General features: G+C 55.5%; 4 protein-coding genes across 4 annotated transcripts; 1 reads left to right on the forward strand and 3 right to left on the reverse strand.

The window, feature by feature from the left end:
* Positions 1 to 87: 87 nt before the first annotated feature.
* Positions 88 to 1,712, reverse strand: C8A04DRAFT_10312 (ribosomal lysine N-methyltransferase 5; the record flags this gene model as incomplete). Its single annotated transcript, XM_062776534.1, has 3 exons — positions 88 to 926; positions 1,153 to 1,314; positions 1,655 to 1,712. The coding sequence occupies 3 exons, from the start codon at positions 1,710 to 1,712 to the stop codon at positions 88 to 90; spliced, it is 1,059 nt and encodes a 352-aa protein (XP_062639171.1).
* A 2,231-nt stretch (positions 1,713 to 3,943) lies between these two features.
* Positions 3,944 to 6,156, forward strand: C8A04DRAFT_35374 (uncharacterized protein; the record flags this gene model as incomplete). Its single annotated transcript, XM_062783147.1, has 3 exons — positions 3,944 to 4,802; positions 4,858 to 5,993; positions 6,064 to 6,156. The coding sequence occupies 3 exons, from the start codon at positions 3,944 to 3,946 to the stop codon at positions 6,154 to 6,156; spliced, it is 2,088 nt and encodes a 695-aa protein (XP_062639172.1).
* Positions 6,157 to 7,453: 1,297 nt separating this feature from the next.
* On the reverse strand, positions 7,454 to 8,255 carry C8A04DRAFT_26282 (uncharacterized protein; the record flags this gene model as incomplete). Its single annotated transcript, XM_062779875.1, has 4 exons — positions 7,454 to 7,633; positions 7,706 to 8,001; positions 8,074 to 8,162; positions 8,245 to 8,255. The coding sequence occupies 4 exons, from the start codon at positions 8,253 to 8,255 to the stop codon at positions 7,454 to 7,456; spliced, it is 576 nt and encodes a 191-aa protein (XP_062639173.1).
* Positions 8,256 to 10,480: 2,225 nt separating this feature from the next.
* On the reverse strand, positions 10,481 to 13,186 carry C8A04DRAFT_10220 (putative cell division control protein 45; the record flags this gene model as incomplete). Its single annotated transcript, XM_062776506.1, has 2 exons — positions 10,481 to 12,322; positions 12,377 to 13,186. 2 exons carry the CDS (start codon positions 13,184 to 13,186, stop codon positions 10,481 to 10,483), a joined length of 2,652 nt encoding a protein of 883 aa, XP_062639174.1.
* Position 13,187: the final 1 nt, after the last annotated feature.

Raw genomic sequence — 13,187 nt, forward strand, 5'->3', positions numbered from 1 at the left:
ATCGCCGCAAGCACAACTATGGCCGCAACAAGGGGGAATGGCGTTGAATATCAGACGATTAGTCTAAGATTTAGTTCCTAGTCTGCGTCATATCGCCGCTGGATCATACTCGCTCTTCAACACCCCCAGATGCACCACGAACCCCGAATTCGACCTCAACTGAGGCACCAACAACTCATCCGGTACGCGCCACGTATGAAACGACTCCGCAAACCGCTTCACCCATGCCTCGAACACGTCTGGAGCCCGAAGCTGCTGCGCAACGACGCACACACTCGGCTCCGGCTCTTCCTCCTTTCCACTCCGACTACGATCCCGGCTTTGGCTCCTTTCTGCCGCGCGCAGCTGGCACACATCCACACATGTCGACACGAACGGCTCCACGAGCGCCTCGTTGTAGATACAGTCGCACGCCACGACAGCGTCGAAACTCCCTGCGCCTCCTCCACCTGTCAACGCCGACGTGACTTCGTCCGTCTCCCAGTCCATCGTCATGAAACGGACCTTATCCCCCGTCCCTGCCCAGCCCCCGGTTCCGATATCCCTCTTCCCCCCCTTTCCGGCCGGTGACCCCCTTCTTGGAGTCTGGATCGGCGTTCCGCGTGGCGATTTGACAGACCGTCCGGATCGGCCAGCCTTACCACTGGACGCAGGTCCTGAGGCAAACCCTGAGGGCTGGGTTGGAGACGCCGACGCAGCGCGCCAGTTTTCAGCAACGTTTTGCTCGACTAGTTTGGCCACGTAGGCTTGGTCGGTCAGGACATAGCGGGAGACTTGTGGGGCTGCGAGTAGGGCGACGAGGCCGGAGGTACCGCTGCCGAGTTCGATGAGGTAGGAGGAGGGTGTGAGGAGGGCGTGAGTGAAGAGGGGGTTAGTTGAGGGCGAGGAGAGCCAGTCTGCAAATAATGGGGTGATTTTCCACACGACTGTTGACTCAGTGACTTGGTTAGTGGTGTCTTTGGGAGTACAAAGAAAAGGGAAAGTGGTTTATTTGTTTGTCTGGGGGATGGATAGGTTCCAGTAGCATGTGTCCCGACACAGCCCAGGGCGGGAAAGGAACATACGGAGGTACACCACCCTATGAAGTAAATATAAAACGTATAGACTACAACGAAGACAACAACCACCGGGGCTCAAAAGTGAAAAACTCACCCGCGCCCGTCGTCCCCCCCGCCCGATTCGATGACAACACCCCTGGTGACTGGTGAATGGCAAGGTCTCTCCCACCGACGGTTAATTCGAGCGTGGCTATCCGCGAGTCGATGAAACCGAGGTTTTGTGAGGGAAGATCCTGCGCGAAGAGCTCGAAGGTCTCTGTAAAAGATAACCACCCCGGAAAGACCGGGGGGCATCGGGGGTTAATGAGGTCTGCTATGGCAAGGAGGATACAGATACACGGAGTACAAGGTCATTTCAATTCATGGGGTCAGTTGGGTTGTGGACTGCAGTGCAAAGGGGGGGCAATGATATATCTGAATGTCCTGTTTTGGTGGTGATCGTCGGTCTGGGCTCTGTTACACGAAACGGATCGCGGATATGGATATGTATGTACATAGTTCTCCGTTCTGGCCGAATAGACGGAGGGCAGGGTGAACATTGTACAACAACAGCGGAAGCATGGGCTTTTGGATTTATGGGATTGTTTTGTTCCTACCTTCTTCGGGGTCCTCAATGGGCGCACCGAGCGCTGATATGAGAGAGGCGAGCGTCATGAGCGGTTTCTCGGCAGTCGTGTCTTGGATTCTGGACTAGTTAGGGGGTTACGTCGAAAATTGGTTGAGTGATGTGATATCGGACGCCGAAGAAAAGAAATCGGAACGTCGAGACTAGAAAGAGTCAGGGATTATCCGTATCATGCTGTGTTCAACTCCTTGGCAAGACTTGATGTTTGGTTGGTCTCGAAACAGTCAAGCAGTGGCGTGGTGGTTTCGATAATTTGAGGGCCGAAAAAGTCTCGCTGCAGTCACATCGGGTCTGGGCCCGCAAAATCTGGTTCCAGGCTCCTTCGCAAAGACACACCCGACCCGGACGGGACGGACAAGAAGAACAGAATGGAAGAGCCCCCTGTTGCTGAGCCGGCGTCGCGGGTGGGGCTGGGGACTGCTAACCGCATGCGACGTCGCAATGAAGGTGTTGGCGAGGTGTACCGCGCAATCTGGATGAGATGAAGGTTTGTATCAACAGATTGCTGACGTCGGTACCAAACGGCCAGGTTTGTGGTAAACCTAGGTATGGAAGGTTTCTCGAGAGGCAACCTGGGCTAAAGCACTCTTCCCCTGAATTACGAATATGGGCACACCATATCTTGAGAAGCGGAGCTGGGTGGCCCCTTCTCCAAATTTTAAAGGGCCAAGCAACAAGATGCTAGGATATTCATGGGCGAATGCGGGGAAAGCTTCGATCAACAAGAGGAAGAGGGTGGAGAGCTGTCCCTCTGCTGGCTTGGCTGAATGACAGCCCCCCAGTCAACCATCGATCAGCCTGCAGCGGCAAACGTTGGCACGTTGCGCAGCTGCAGCAATTCATGGCGGCTCAACAATTGGACGGGTGTGTGCCAAGACTGCCAGGGGAAGGGCTGAGAGGGCGGGAGAGACCCTCCTTTGTGGTTGGAGATCGAGAATGAGTCCCAACATGATGTGCGGGTGCACCGGGTGGTGGTCTTTCTTGCGGTTTGTCGACCAACCTGTGAGTGAGGGGGGCCAGCTGGAAACGTCTGTGTTTCATGTAGAAAGAGATGCGATGCGCTCGATCCGGTCCCGTTGCCCGTTGGTGTTCCACAAAACCTCTCAGGTTTTTGGTGGTTGAGGTCTCGAGAATTAACTCCACGCACAGTCTGGTGCATGTTGCCGGTTGGCTGGGATCCCTTCGGTTTCTACGGGTCTTCTGATTTGACCTTGGCGGGTTCGGATGACTCGCCGCGGGACAACAGAATGCAGATGCACCTTCTTGGTCTCGTGTCCTTTGCTTGGGAATCCAGTGCGAGGAAAGAGCAACCAGCTCTGCAGCAGATCGTTGGGCGTTTCTCCCTGCCAACGCACGCCCAAGTCATCGTCAACTTCCTTGGAGACTAGCTCAGTGTGACCAAAGCCACCCATCCTCTGGGCATGGATGTCTGGGACGTCGAGAAGTGGGACGCCGCGCTCTCCAGGACGCGGCCGAGCCCCAGCTCCAGAAGACAGGCTCGACAGGGAAGGAATGGGGTGGCGTGAGATCGGCAGCTGGCTCCTACAGTGCGAACTCGACTATGATGAAAGTCTTTGACCTCAGAGGAAGGTGCTGTCTTTGAGCTTGACTCGATGGTTTTGCTGTTCTCTTTCCATTCCTCGGATGGTTCTAGTTCTACCTAGCGCTTATGATTCATGTCATTCACCACAGCTACCAACAAGATGAATATCGATATTAAATCAACTACATAACTAGTAGACTGATAGGTTTTCCTCCAACACAGTCTTTGTCCAAGAGCCTCTTTTGCGTGTTCGCACTGGCCTGCGAAATCCCCAGCAACTGTGGAACCAGGCACTGAGCTTCCCCAGGCACCCCGGAGCTTGCGCTTTGTTGCTGGGGTGTTGGCAAGACAAGACTTTGGCCCTTGCCTCTCCCATCCTTTCCGCCTCCAAGACGGTCACGGCCCTGAACTTTTCTCTGCCGCTCTCAACCTCAAGATACCCCCATCTATTTCTCTTCACTTCCGAGTTCTGTCGCTGGCCCTTCGACAACGCGATCACGAGCGCACGATATATATACCCACGCACCGACGCAACCCCGACGTATACCTTCGCCGCAATACCGAGACCCAGCACGTTTCGATAGCTTAACCATCTTGTCGCGGCTCGGGGAGAAATCCCATCATTAGCCTCACCACCAGCGAGTTAGTTAGTCTTCGAGGTTGCCATAGCCAACTACCCAATCGAGAACCCCTATATCGCATTCCACGATGGACACCATGGAGAAGCAAGTACACCTAATCCCGCGCATGAGCGCGAGGGGGCCTTTTTCCGTTGAGGTCCCTGGCCAGCAGCCAGTCGAGGGCGAGACACCTGTTCGCAGGCATCCCCTCGCCGTTGACGGCCTAATCACCAAGCCCAACGACGACATCACGACCGTTCACGAGCTCGTCCGCGCCAGCGTCGCCAAGTTTGGTAATGCCAAGTGCATGGGTTCGCGCAAACTGGTGCGCACCCACCAGGACAAGAAGAAGATCAAGAAGGTCGTCAACGGCGAGGAGCGTGAGGTCGAGAAGTCGTGGACCTTTTTCGAAATGAGCCCCTACGAGTACATCACCTACACCGACTACGAGCGCTTGACTCACCAGCTTGGTGCCGGTCTGCGCAAGCTGGGCTTGGTCAAGAATGATCGTGTCCATGTCTACGCCGCGACCAGCCAGAACTGGCTCGCCATCGCCCATGGCGCCGGCTCCCAAAGTTTGCCTATTGTGACTGCCTACGACACCCTGGGCGAGGAGGGTCTCCGGTATTCGATGGTGGCCACTAAGGCCAAAGTCATCTTCCTGGACCCCCACCTCCTACCTACCTTGACCAACGTCCTCGCTGCCGCGACCGAGGTACAGACCGTGGTCTGGAACGACCAGCACCAACTCAACCAAGCGCACGCCGACAAGCTCAAGGCTTCGTACCCCCATATCAACATCCTCAGCTTTGACGAACTTCGGAAACTCGGCGAGGAAAACCCCGTCGATCTCGTTCCGCCTACTCCCGATGACTTGTGCTGCATCATGTACACGTCTGGTTCCACCGGTACTCCCAAGGGCGTACCCGTAAAGCATTCCGCCGTTATTGCCGCTGGTAAGTCATATCTGGTTCTGTGATCATACGCCCTTTCTAACTAAAGTAACCTTAGTTGCGGGTGCGAGCGTCGTTGTCGAGCAGTTTATTGGACCTGGCGACGGTCTCTTGACATACCTGCCCCTGGCCCATATCCTCGAATTTGTTTTCGAGCATGCCGCCATCTACTGGGGCGCTACCCTCGGTTACGGTAACCCAAAGACCCTGTCCGATGCCTCGGTGCGCAACTGCAACGGCGACATCCGGGAGTTCAAGCCGACCGTCCTCATCGGCGTGCCCGCCGTGTGGGAGACCGTCAAGAAGGGCATCCTTGCCAAGGTGGCCGCTGGCAGCCCCGTTGTGCGTGGCCTCTTCTGGGGAGCGCTTGCTCTCAAGGAGCGCCTGATGGCCAACGGCCTGCCAGGTAGCGGTATCTTGGATGCCGTGGTTTTCAAGAAGATCAAGGAGGCCACGGGTGGGCGTATGAAGCTATGCCTGAGCGCCGGTGGCCCGGTGTCCAAGGACACGCAAAAGTTCCTCAGCATGGCCATCTGCCCCATGATCATCGGCTACGGCCTCACCGAGACCGCGGCCATGGGTACCCTCCAGAACCCGCTCGAGTGGACATCGGAATCCATCGGCGCCATGACGGCCTCGATCGAGGCAAAGCTGGTCGACTTTGCCGACGCCGGCTACTTCGCCACCAACAAGCCCAACCCTCAGGGCGAGATCTGGCTCCGCGGCCCTACCGTGCTGACTGGCTACTACGAGAATGAGCAGGAGACCGCCGAAGCCCTGACGGAGGACGGCTGGTTCAAGACGGGCGATATCGGCGAGTGGGACAAGAACGGCCACCTTAACATTATCGACCGCAAGAAGAATCTGGTCAAGACCCTCAACGGCGAGTACATTGCTCTCGAGAAGCTCGAGGCGATCTACCGCTCCGCTCCCGTCGTCGCCAACATCTGCGTCTACGCCGATGTTTCGCAGGCCAAGCCCATCGCCATCATCTTGCCGGCGGAAGCCGCTCTCAAGAGGCTGGCTGCCACAGCTGGCATTGAAGGCGAGAACCTCGAGACACTTGTTCACGACAAGAAGCTTCAGGGCGTTGTCCTGCGCGAGCTTCAAGGCGCTGGTCGTGCTGGCGGTCTGTCAGGTATCGAGATTATCGATGGCGTTGTGGTTGTTGATGACGAGTGGACCCCCCAGAATGTAAGCAAACTTAACTCACCCTGTAAATTTCTCCTTTTTTTTGATGATGTGAGACTAATAAGAATTACAGGGGTTGGTCACCGCCGCGCAAAAGCTCAACCGCAAGGGCATCCTCGAAAAGTACAGGAAGGAAGTCACCGAGGCTTACGGTTCCTCGAGCTAGACGCTTGACGTGGCCGATTTGTTTGTAGTCAGCGTTAACAGTTGCGGATGGTGGTGATGGAGAAGGGGGGGTGGTAATGATGGATGGGTTGAATTGGGCCCTTGAAAGCGGACGTCGATTACAGTGGATGTCGTGATGAGGAAGGACCTGGACAGCGAGGGTGTGTGCAGAGAATGTTGCGCTGGATGGAGTGGTGTGCGTCGACGGGGGTCGAGCAGCGTATCTTGGATTTTGGAGGGGTTTTTTTTTAGTCATCCATGTGACTACTACGTGTGCTACTACTATTCCCCCTCTTTAGCTTTTGGTTTATGGAAACTGTTTTTACAAGGCTTGATTGTTGTTTTATTTTGTTGATGGTCTGCTCTTTGCACGGCTAATTGGCATGTCCTGTTGTGCTAAAGGCAGACCATAGGAGCTTAGCTCAGTATCTGTCGTCACCAGGTCCTTTGATATCTACCCCTACCTTACAAGGGCGAGCGGGTCATGATCACCAGGGTCCATAGGATCCTCACCGTGTATGTCAAGTACCAAATGTGATTATATAACTTTGTTGAATCAAAAACAGAATATCACTTGCCCGGGCATTACGTCCGGGCTGAAGTTTTCAAAGCAAAAGCCCGGAAGAACGATATGAACGATATAATCATAAATGCAGAAAAACAACGCAGATTGATTTGCTTAATAACATCGAACATTGAGCGCCCGGGGCCTAATCTATCCCCATCCCATCTCTTCCCTTCTCAACCCCCGCTCGCCGCCGGCGGCAGCAGCCAGCCAAGATGCTGCTGCGCCGCCTCCTGTACCCCCCTTTTCATCCACGTGCCTTGCCCGTCCCCCCCTTCCGCATCGCTCAGACGCAATGCACATGTGAAAAGGAAACAGAAAAATAATCTCTTCCGTGATTGACCGATCGACTGTGGTGTATTGCTCGAGGTTGCGTGTTGCAAAAAAAGTAACCTGAGTCTCGGTCTTGGGGGTATGCAATCCGTTTCAAGTGCTTCCTTTCCACCTCTCCCCTTCCTCATGTATTCGGAAATTGTGGTTGCTCGTTCCAAGCGTGCGCAGCCTTAGGCCAGACCCGAGACTGTACCATCCTGGGTTATGTAGTGAGACTGTCCCTTCCAAAATATTCCCCATTACACCCACCTGTGTCGGCCAGGTGTATGCTCACTCTCCCTGCGTAACTCCCTCCGCCCCCAGTCCTCCGCTCAGCAAATGTGAGAGCCCGGAAAATCCGACCTGTCGACGGCGGGGGTGTTGGCGGTGGTACCGCCAGGGAGGCAGCCCACAGAAGCGGTCACACAAGTCCGTCATACAGTGAGAGGGCGGTGACGATGGTGGCGTCCCGCTGGCTGCCCTCCTTGAACTCGTTGATGTCGAGGCTGCCGTTGTCGTCCTTATCCATCATGCGGAAGATCTTCTTCACACGCTTCTCTGGCGTGTCCTCGTCCTCGGGGAGATTGACCATTGAGCCGACCTGTGAATGGATCACATGTGAGTAATTGATTGTTAGGGGTGTTTTTTGTTAGACAGGTTGGAGGGAACGCACCATCTTGTAGATGGCTGCGACAATCTCAAGCATCTCCTTATATGTGATCTTGCCGTCGCCATCAATGTCGTAGAGCTTGAAGGCCCAGTCCAGCTTGTCCTCCATATTTCCGCGGCTGGTCACGCTCAGGGCGCAGATGAACTCCTTAAACTCAATGGTGCCCGATTTGTCTGTGTCGAAGACATTGAAAACGAAGTCTGCAAACGTTGACGGGTCGCCAAAGGGGAAGAACTGGGCGTAGATCTTTTGGAACTCGGTCTTGGTAAGCATCCCCGAGGGGCAGTCTTTGAGGAAGCCTTGAAAGAGGTGCGCATGTTAGAATCCTCGAGCGCCCTGCAAAGCGCACAGGTGTGCAGGAAGAGACATACCCCTATACCATTGTTGCAACTCCTTCTTGTCAAAATTGGTCGACTTCTGCAGCTCTTTTAGCTGGTCCTCTGGCAACTTCTTCGACTGTCTGTGTTCGGACTGTTAGCGCATTCACACGCTCGAGCGCATTAAGGAGGGTCGCTGGTCCCCGACGGGAATTGCGCACTCACAAATTGCCCATGTTTGAAAATCCAGCCGGGAAAATATTGCCGCCGTGGCCAGGTCGATTATGTTGACTATCGCTTGCGGCGCACACACTGAGTGGGAATGAGGGGTTGTTGTTGCGACAAGGGTTCGCTGGTCCGAGGCTGAGTGATTGATCGGTCGGGCTTTTGCGTTATTGGTCGCCAAGTTGCTGGGGAATGAATGAGAGCGAAAAGGGGACAAGTGTTCGAGGTTTGTTGAAAATCGTCAGGGTGCTCGTTGTGTGATATTTGTAAGGGAGAATGTGTTGTGGTGGAACGAATGGGAGCAAGCGCTTGGAGGGTAGAAGTGAAGGAAGCAATGCCGGGGCGTGGGATGGGGGAGTTTTGAGTGTGACGATTGAGGCGCCAGGGCAGTCCCGCCGAGACAGGATGGGGGAGCCGATGCATCCAGCTTGACACACAGCTCCTTTAAACTACAATATATCCCGATTGGGAAAGTTCACATCGTCTTTATAACGACCAGATTTGTGGATAGAAACTGCCTTGACAGGCAGAGAAAGCTTCACTTGAGATCTCTCCAGCCCTGAGATCCCTTATATCTCACCTACTATGTATTTTTTGAGCAATAGTTGTAGCTCTTGGAACCGCAAAATGCCGGAATTGACCCTGCCAACTAATAGCCGATGGGGCATTTTATGTAGCATACAGCGGACCTGCACTGTCTTGTTAAACCGCGCGGCTCCCACGGCCCCGCTTCCATCTCTTTAAGCGCCAAGTCCTCGGCCAAACTGCAATCCACTGCGCCGGGCTCTTCTTTGCTTTGTACTGTGGCGGGCTGAGAGCGCATGACGGCTCATTGGTGTGTTCGGTTTGTTTCACCTTCCTGGTTTGACCACACACAACCCTTTGCTTTTCTTGTCTACCACTGCAACTTAAGAGCCAACTCCCACATGGACAAGATGTACACAGAGGCAACCCGAAATTCGCGAACATGCCGATCCGCGGGCCTGCCAATGGATGGGGCTTGCTGCGGGAAGAGGCGAGGGGCAATGAGGGGCATTGAAGCGCCGTCCAGGAAGAACCCAGCTCGCCCCGTGCTGCGACGGTTCTGGATGCGGCCGGAACCCATCTTTCCAGAAGCCGCCTGGAAGTTATTTGCCATCAGGTAAAGAGGGGATTGGTTGGTCCTCGCATCTGCAGTCCCGAGGACTTCCCGCGCCAACCAACAATCAACACTGACTTGGATTAGTTAGTTACCTGCCTAGTTGAGGAAGCACAAGAACCTGCCCCTCCCTCTCAAAAAACAAACGAAGAAGAAAAGTCGCACCATGCAAGTGACACCGTCTCATGGTCACGGCCCTTGTCAGCGTGGCTGTGCAAGAAGCGCCAAGATTTCAACACTTGCCCTCCAGGACAAAGCCTTCGATGATGCTTGGATGCGACACGCGATCTCTTCTGCCGAACCTGCCCATCATATTATAGACCGGCTCGACGTCGTCTCGGGCTTGCGTCACAGGAATGCCGGGTAATGGTAATGGAAGGAATTGCCGCCGTAGCCTCGGGTCCGAAAATGGGGAAAGAGAGAGGACGTACATACCTGTAACCCGTACGAAGTATGTACTTCGTAGCGAGCTTTCAAGGCCTACCACCAGTATCGACGCCGCTCACAGCCACCATCCAATGCTGAGACAACCTCAAAATACACTAAAAGAGCTACCGTTGTATTGTGTATATACGTACATGCATGCTACCTTTTTGACCCTTTCCCAAACAACCCACCGAGTTCATTCATTACCTTAACCCATCCCAACCGCCCATGCCATCCTTCCTCTCCTCCTACCCATGCCATCAAGATGTTAACCGCCACACAAACAGGAAAATGTTATCAGGCAAGGGGCAAGGGAGATAGAGACCAATATCAAGACAAAAGAGAGAAAGACAGAGAGAGCAACAAGTTGGGGGATATGATGATGACGGCCGTGCTTGCGATAAGAAAGACAAACCAAAATGCCAGTAGCAACGACAAAACACGAAAGGGAAGAAAGAGAAACCATGTCCTTGCTGTGCCCAACCTGACTTGACTTGACTTGACCTGACCTGACCTGACCAACCGACTGGCCGAACTCACCATCCCCAGACCGCCAGTTCCCCATCTACACCGCCTGCCTCGGTCCAAATAGCCAGACAGAAAGCGAGATAGAGAGAGAGAGAGAGCGAGCGAGATAAAAAGCCAGACCCGAGCGACATACACCCCTCGAGCTCACCCCACAACAACCTTCATACTCAAGCTCTCCAAAAACCCGCCTAAGTCCTCCTTCTTGACCTCCACGACACAGTGCTCAAAGCTGTCGATGCGTACACGTGCATTCGTCTCCCCCACCACGTCCTGGAACGCAGTCCCAAACCGGTTCAGCCCATACCCCCTATCCCGCGTAGCATCAGCCTCGTGATCGTCATCGTCTGCATCGCTATCATCGTCACTATCGTCCTCACTCTCCGTGTCGTCTTCCTCCTCCTCTTCATCTTCCTCGTCCGGTCCCCCCCCATTCTCCTCCCGCAACCGCCTCCTTGCCTCGCGTTTCTCCTCCTTCAGTTTCTCCTTGACCCGCTTCGCCTCCTCTTTCTGCTTCGTTTTCTCTTCCTTCTCCTTCGTCCGCCTTTTCGCCGCTTCCCGGTCCCCAAACGCCGTATCCGGCCCACCACCGCCTCCCGTGCCAACGACGACGTACACCCCGCGCTTTTCGTCCAGACTAGCCACGACGAGGGGCGTGCCGCGTCCGCCCTGGGCCAACCGGCCACCGGCCGCTTCACGTTCCTGTTCGGCGAGCGCTTCGCCGATCCACAGCGCCAGTTTGGTCAGCGCGCCAGGGTGGTGGAACAGCGTCGAATCGGGAGCATCCTTGACGACACACATGCGGAATGCGCGCAAATGGGAGATTTGCTTCTTCTTGAGGATTGTGGTGCCGGTGGTGAAAATGGCCTTGTGGAGGAACTGCGCGGTCGGGAGGCCGGCTTTGAGCGCTTCGATGTCTTCCAGTGCATCGTAGGCTTCCCAGAAGCGCGGGAGCCATTCCTCGCTCATGGGTTCAACGGACGCTGCGGCGGCGGCGAAGTCTTGGGATTGAGTAGAGGGGCCGTTGGGGTCAGAGGAAGAGGCAGTCGTGTTCTTGCCGACTTCGAGGAGGGCGCCGATGACGACACCTACGTCCTGTGCGCTGAGTGTGGCGCGCCAGCCCCAGCTGCGGACAAAGCCCCATCCATCTTTGGCTCCCCCGCGGTCCTTGCCGTCTGTGTCGATGGTGGGAACAAGCTCGTCGAGGTTGTACAGGGAGGCGTATTTGAGAAGCTTGGTGCGTAATTCCCGCTTGAGCATCATGTCCATATGCGCATAGCTCTGCTTGCATTGGACGAGGCTGACGCCCATCTTGGCGAGCAGTTTGTGTAGTCGCTTGAGGCCGGTCTCACTCCACGTCTTGAGGCGGGAGAACAGGTAAGGCGAGTGAAGCATGCTGTCGTAGAGACTCCAGTGTCTGATAAGAAGGAACTTCGGCTCCGGCGATAGGCGGATGCTCGTGTCTTCGGGGCTACGTGCTGTGGTTGGGATGATGCCTGAGTTCTCTGGCAAAACCCGGCCGTTCCCGACTTCTGGTGGGTTCAGACGCCTCACTTCATCACGCAGGAGCTGTCGTATCCTGGCACCACGCATCCCCATCCACCCGGTAGGTGCGCGTGTTTCTGAGCCGCGGACCGGGACTGCGACACCAGCCGAGGAACGGCCGTATAGCTCCATGGATGTAACACCGACGATGGCCATCCAAAGCAAATCGTTGTCTTCGCGACCGAGTTCGGAGGCAAGAGAGTACATCATGGAAGAAACGGGTTCCGAGTATGACGCGCCCAAACGGTAGTAGTCCCGCAACACGGCTTCGTGCTTGCGTCGTAGACGGAGGAGTTTTCGTCGGAGTGTCCGTGCTGACGGTGCCCGCAAGGGTTGAGCGGCGCTTGGGGGCTCCAAGCCGTCACTAGAAAAAACCGCATCATCCCTCAGTGAAATAAGGCCGCGCTGGGCAGGTCGTTGAGGTGATTCCGGGATGGGAGTAGACTATCAAGGTTAGCAGGTCACGCAAAAAAGCAGACGCCGGTTAGTGGTACAAACCGAATTGCTGCGTCGCTTCTGCTTCGGACGGTCATCTTCCTCTTCGCTGTCCTCGTCCAGGAAATCCCACGATTTTCGCTTCTGTCCAGCCCGTGGTTTCGCAACCGGCGGCTCCTGAATGTCACTTTCGTCGTCATCGTCGTCGTCGTCCTCGCTGTCCCCCAAATCTTCACCGTCATCCTCGACGTCTGGCATATCCACCAGCGCCAAATACGCCTCCTTCTCTTTCTCAAGCTCGTCCTCAATGTCACCGTCGTCAAAGACCACAATTCCACCTTTTCCCGGCCGGTATGCCCTCTCGATACGTCCCCCGGTAATACCTGCTGGCGTTCTGGCCACTAACGTTGTGGCGACCTCTGTTTCCTGTTCTAAAGGAAACCCAGCAAACACATTCCCCAAATTCCACGGCCGATGCGCATCCACCACCCATACCTCGACCCCGCCAAAGCTGTTATGATTTACCCCGGCCACGGCATTTTCCTCCTCATCCTCACTCTCCAGTCCAAACAGCGTCCCGATGTCTGCCATCCCCCCAACCCCAAGACAGACCACCACGCCTCCCGGGCCGCCGCGGGACTCGGTCATCGGCCCGACCAATTCCCGCCCGGCACGCTCGAGGTCGGCGTAGCCTGCGACCGGCTGGATTTTATGCGGGATGTAGTCATGCTTGAAGAGGCGGGTCAGGATGCGGCAGGCACATAGCGCGTCAGGCTCGAGAGCAACGAGTACGAGTACCGGTGGCGAGAGCGGATGGCGGGTGCTTTGGAGGTGGAGGTAGAGCTTGGAGAGGAGGGAGCGCGGAAGAAACATG

This window comes from Dichotomopilus funicola (assembly GCF_033296635.1).
Source record: "Dichotomopilus funicola strain CBS 141.50 unplaced genomic scaffold C8A04scaffold_12, whole genome shotgun sequence".
Classification (NCBI taxonomy): Eukaryota; Fungi; Ascomycota; class Sordariomycetes; order Sordariales; family Chaetomiaceae; genus Dichotomopilus; species Dichotomopilus funicola.